At 29.5% G+C, this 5,263-nt stretch overlaps 2 protein-coding genes across 2 annotated transcripts; one reads left to right on the top strand and one right to left on the bottom strand.

Moving 5' to 3' along the window:
* Phum_PHUM500240 (WD-repeat protein, putative) lies at positions 1 to 2,555 on the bottom strand (the record flags this gene model as incomplete). Its single annotated transcript, XM_002430761.1, has 10 exons — positions 1 to 102; positions 204 to 310; positions 411 to 566; positions 645 to 833; positions 903 to 1,053; positions 1,162 to 1,343; positions 1,440 to 1,743; positions 1,820 to 1,924; positions 2,064 to 2,160; positions 2,470 to 2,555. The coding sequence occupies 10 exons, from the start codon at positions 2,553 to 2,555 to the stop codon at positions 1 to 3; spliced, it is 1,479 nt and encodes a 492-aa protein (XP_002430806.1).
* A 524-nt stretch (positions 2,556 to 3,079) lies between these two features.
* Positions 3,080 to 4,895, top strand: Phum_PHUM500230 (uncharacterized protein; the record flags this gene model as incomplete). Its single annotated transcript, XM_002430760.1, has 5 exons — positions 3,080 to 3,223; positions 3,296 to 3,477; positions 3,633 to 3,868; positions 3,950 to 4,714; positions 4,786 to 4,895. 5 exons carry the CDS (start codon positions 3,080 to 3,082, stop codon positions 4,893 to 4,895), a joined length of 1,437 nt encoding a protein of 478 aa, XP_002430805.1.
* Between the last annotated feature and the right edge of the window lie 368 nt (positions 4,896 to 5,263).

Here is a 5,263-nt window from a genome sequence, read left to right as displayed (position 1 = left end):
TCATGACGTCACAGTACGACGACGATTCTGTGATTCATTCACAGAATCCGAATCCGTCCATTCTTCTTCGCGATATGTCCATCTTATTATGTTACCGTCCCACTAAAAATTTAATAATAATAATAATAATAATAATAATAATAAAACCATAATCATCGATTGTTTGTTAGCATTGGATCGATATATATGTGTAATTAACTCACGGAAACGCTTGTTATTTCAGGTCGGTAAGGATGCCATGAAACATCTCTCACGCAAGCTCTGTGTCCGGTTAATTCTTTTTCTATTTTTCCAGTTAAACTATCGTAAACTAAAAAAAAAAGGGAAAAAGGAGACTTTAATTATTAACTCTTTAACGGTTTTTTTTTTTTTTTTTTTTTTTAACGAAGTAATAAATTTAAATAGAGTACCGATAACTCGTCCAGCGGCACATCCTGTGTATATATATCGTTGTCCAGTAGTTTCCGCTGGAGAGAAATGACATCTGCATAAAGTTTGCAAAACGGAATGACCGCGATACGTCATTATCGATGAATCTCCATTTAAACGTTTATGCGGATCGCTTACTGTAATTAATTATTATTATTATTATTATTATTATTAGTTAATGGAATTTATATATGACGTTATCAAAAACGACTCACGTGATTTGGGAATTTTTTTCCATCTGTAGTCCCAATTTTGAATGTTTGTAGCTCGGAGTGTATTTCTCACTCCCAAGTAAGATGAAAATTTTCGCTGGTCCCACAATTTAATGCTTTGATCTTTGCTATTCGTAAGTAAATGTCGACTGTCACCCCGAGGTTCTATGTAAGTTATACCGAGCATGTGACCTGAGAATATTCATAAATGTAAATTTGACTTATTTATTTCAAGCTTGACGTTGGATATGTCGAACGTACCGGCAAAACAACCAACCGGTTTAGGATTCGATTCAAGAAGTGCTCTCCGATCCCACACTTTACATATACCATCGTCGCTACCACTGTACAATATTTGAGAACTGTTATCGGCAAAAGCAACCGCGTTTATATCATCATCATGTCCGACTACCTGCAGTGAAATGAAAAAATTATAATTTTTTTGAGGATTTCCCCCTCCCCCCCGCCTGCATTTAGTTTGCGCTTAATGAAAGGTAATTTTTTTATATAATGAACATACACAAAATGCTCTTTGATTATGTTCTCGATTATAAACATACATGTAACCATCATTGGCACCGCAAAGTATTTCATTTCCGCTTGGTGAAAATTTCAATGAAAATATACAGAATTTTCTTTCGACAGGACATATCAAAAGGCTATCATGATTGTCAGAATCATCCCAAATTTTACACAATTGAACTGCGATTGTAAAAAAAAAAAAAAAAAAAAATAGATTTAAAATTGCAACTAAACAGAAAATTCTTTATGTGTAAATCCAAGTAGGCGACAACTTACGACTATCACACCAACTAGAATATGCTAAATAATTTCCATCTGGGCTAACTGCAACATCTAATATACTCCATCCGACATCTTTTGCCATAATTTTTTTAATCAAGGTAAATTTTTTATTAGCATCGAATAAACGTATCATTCTATCCTGACTAGCGGTTAAAAAAAATCTACCATTGTCTAAATAAATTCCGCAAAATATTTTTGTCGGAATGTGAGCGACCACTGAACTGTTACTAGGTAAAAAATTATTGTTTATCTTGCAGCAATCAACTTTTGAAAAAGCAGTACTTCCATTTATTCCTCTCTAAAATTTAATCAAGGTACAATGAGTCGACACATTTATCACAATTTAATAATTAAAAATTTATTGAAAAACTTACTTCTCTTGCACATATCATGGAAGCAATCGATTTGGGTTTTCTCGTCGCTCCTGTTGTGCTTATCAAACCGGATGATTGCTTTGTAAATGTACTAAAATCGCTTTCCTATTCGATGAGAAATATAATAATAAGTGTGTAAGTAAATATCACAGCTTTATAGATACATTTATACATGATGGCCTTCATTTTTTAAATTGTTTAATAATGAAATAAATAATAATTTATGTTTAATAGTGAATCTTACGATTAAAGTTTCCATATTTGGATGGGCTACATAATTATTAGAAAAAAATTCATCTTCGCTGTCATCTTCATCGAATGAAGCTTGAAGTATTTGTCCACTAAAACAAAACAAACAAAAATTTTTGAATGCAGACATTAAAATTATAATTTAAACGAAACAAAGAATTTAACAAAAAAAAAAAAAAATTGAAGGTCATAGTTATTATAAATAATGCAGCAGGTCAAATTGACAAAGCTTTTGTTTTGGAAACATATTTGAATGACAAGCTAATTCTAAAACAAAAATTCATTTAAAAAAAAATCTCGGTCATTTATCTAAAGAAGAAGGATTTAACTGAGTTTACCTTGTTGTTACAAATAACAAAATAATTCACTCCATATTTACATATAAAAATTTGCAAAATCACCTTCTAATTAATGATTGTAAAAATCTTGATAAATCAGATTCTGGATCACGGATCAAATTATGAATTCTACGACTAATATCATCCATTACTCTTTCTCAGAAAGTAAAAAAAAAATTTTAATTTTAAATTAGTTACGTTTAAAAAAAAAAAAAAAAAAATTTATTATCTTATCAGAATAATTTAATTTTTTAAATTTATTTTGATAAGTGTTTCATAATGCAAATACTTTTTATCAGCCATATTGGGAAACGGATACGGTAGAAGGGGAAACATGTAATTCAAAATTTTCCCTCCTCATATTTTCAAATTTGCAAACTTTAGTTAAAATTTTTTTTTTTTTTTTTTAACGACAAATAAATTAGTCGTTTTTAGAATGATTATCGTTCGATTACTTATCTTTTATAAGTTTTATAAAATGGTGAGTTTTTATTAAAAATTATCGTTAATTTTAACGTAAGTTAAAATTTCTCGTAGAGTAATTAATTTCCCTTTTGTCTGTTTAAAATTTTTCCGTTACAAAGGAAACTTCGAATGTGTTCTATGAAGTTCCATGTGCAAAATGAACCGGTTTGGAGTATTTTTGATAATTTTTTTTTTATTCAATAATGGCATGGCGTGGAAAAATTTTCGATGGGGTAGAATTCGACACGGTAATCTTGGCCACCCGGAAAGTAGTGAAATAACACCCGAAGAGAAATATTTTGTACAAAAATTGGATCATTTTGACCCAACGAACACTAAAACATGGAATCAGGTAAGGATTGCAGGATTATTCTCTTTGATTAATGCCTTTTTTTGTGCAAGAACAATCTTATTTCTCTTACAGCGTTATTTTGTCAACGATTCATTTTATCAACCGAATGGTCCTTTTTTTCTTATGATTGGTGGGGAAGGTGAAGCTTCACCAAAGTGGATGGTGAATGGAACGTGGTTGGATTATGCTAAAAAATATAATGCTTATTGTGTTATGGTAGAACATAGATTTTATGGGAAAAGTCATCCAACAGAGTAAGTAAAAGTATTAATTTAAAAAAAAATTGAATGATTTTATCAATAAGAACGGTTAATTCGAAAAACAAAATGAATTAAGTTTCATTTTTAATATAAAGTATGTTATCGAAAATCTCAAATTGGTAGCCATTTTTTTTTTTTTTTTTTTCTAGGGATCTTGGAGTTAAAAATTTAAAATATTTAAGTAGCGAACAAGCACTGGGAGATCTTGCATACTTTATAAGTTCTCTCAATAATAAACTTAATATTTTTCCACCTCCAAAATGGATTGTCATGGGGGGATCTTATCCAGGTTCTTTAGCCGCTTGGATGAGATTAAAATATCCTCATTTAGTTCTCGGAGCCGTTTCTACCAGTGGTCCTCTTCTTGCTTTAATCAATTTTGAAGGTAAAAATTTATATTATATGTATATAATTCTTTTTCGTTACTTATTGAAATATTTAAAACATTTTTTAATTTCATTTCCAGAATATTTTGATGTGGTTAAAGATTCTTTAAGTAGTTATAATCCAGAATGTGTCACAGCCATAGAGGCTGGAACAAAACAGATAATGTCATTATTGATACATCCTTTAGGACAACGATCACTATTTAAAATGTTTAAACTATGTGATCCGCTGGAATTAAACAATGAAGATGATAATTCAAATTTATTCGAAAGTTTAGCTGGAAATTTTGCCGGAGTTGTTCAATATAACAAAGACAATCGTCACGATCAAAATTCAGGTGGATCAGATTTAACAATCGATTATTTATGCGACATAATGTTAAATCAATCATTGGGAAAAGAAATCAATAGACTTGCAGTCGTCAACGAAGTTGTTTTGAATAAAACAACCAAAGAAAAATGTCTGGATTATAAATATGATAAAATGATTAAACAAATGCAATTGACAGACTGGAAAAGTGAAGTCGCAGAGGGTGGAAGACAATGGACTTATCAAACGTGTACAGAATTTGGATTTTTTCAAACTTCTTCTTTAAACACGACAAAACAAATGTTTGGAAATAAATTTCCACCTGAATTTTTTTTGAAACAGTGCACCGACATATTCGGTATAAAATACAATGCGAATTTAACGGAAGAAGGAATTATTAGAACGAATATGATTTACGGAGGATTAAATTTAGTGGCTGATAATATTGTTTTCGTTCACGGGTCCATAGATCCTTGGCATGCTTTGGGTATCACAAAAACATTAAGACCCGGAGCTCCGGCTATTTACATTCAAGGTAATTATATTATTTTTACAAAAGTTTTACTAATTGTAGTTACCATTTACATGCAATCGTTTGTCTTTTAGGCACGGCTCATTGTGCCAACATGTATCCAAGTTCGGAAAAAGATCCTCCTCAGTTAGTTGATGCAAGAAAACAAATAGAACAATTAATTGGCGAATGGCTGAAAGAATAAAAAAACAATCAATCGGGATGAAATATATATTATGGTACATACACAAACATAAAAATATTTTTTAGTAAAATAGTTATTTTAGTACAAAACAAATTATTATTATTATTATTATTATTTTTTTTAATAAATTACATTAAGAATATAATTTAATTAAAATATAATATTAAATTATTAATAGTTTTTCACCTTAACTGACTTTACTTTTTTTTTTTATAGAGAGAAACAAGAAGTTATATTTGGAACGTGAATTATCAAATAATAACAACAAATTTAAAATTAGATTACCTTATTTTATTACTATTATTATTATTATTATTGTTATTATTTATGGGAAAATTTTACAAGGTCTTAAAAAAAGGTATTTTGAA

The sequence above is a fragment of the Pediculus humanus genome, genomic scaffold (assembly GCF_000006295.1).
Source record: "Pediculus humanus corporis 1103172108268 genomic scaffold, whole genome shotgun sequence".
In the NCBI taxonomy this organism is placed as follows: Eukaryota; Metazoa; Arthropoda; class Insecta; order Psocodea; family Pediculidae; genus Pediculus; species Pediculus humanus.
Note: the sequence above shows the minus strand (reverse complement) of the source record. Positions and strands in the feature narration are given on the sequence as shown.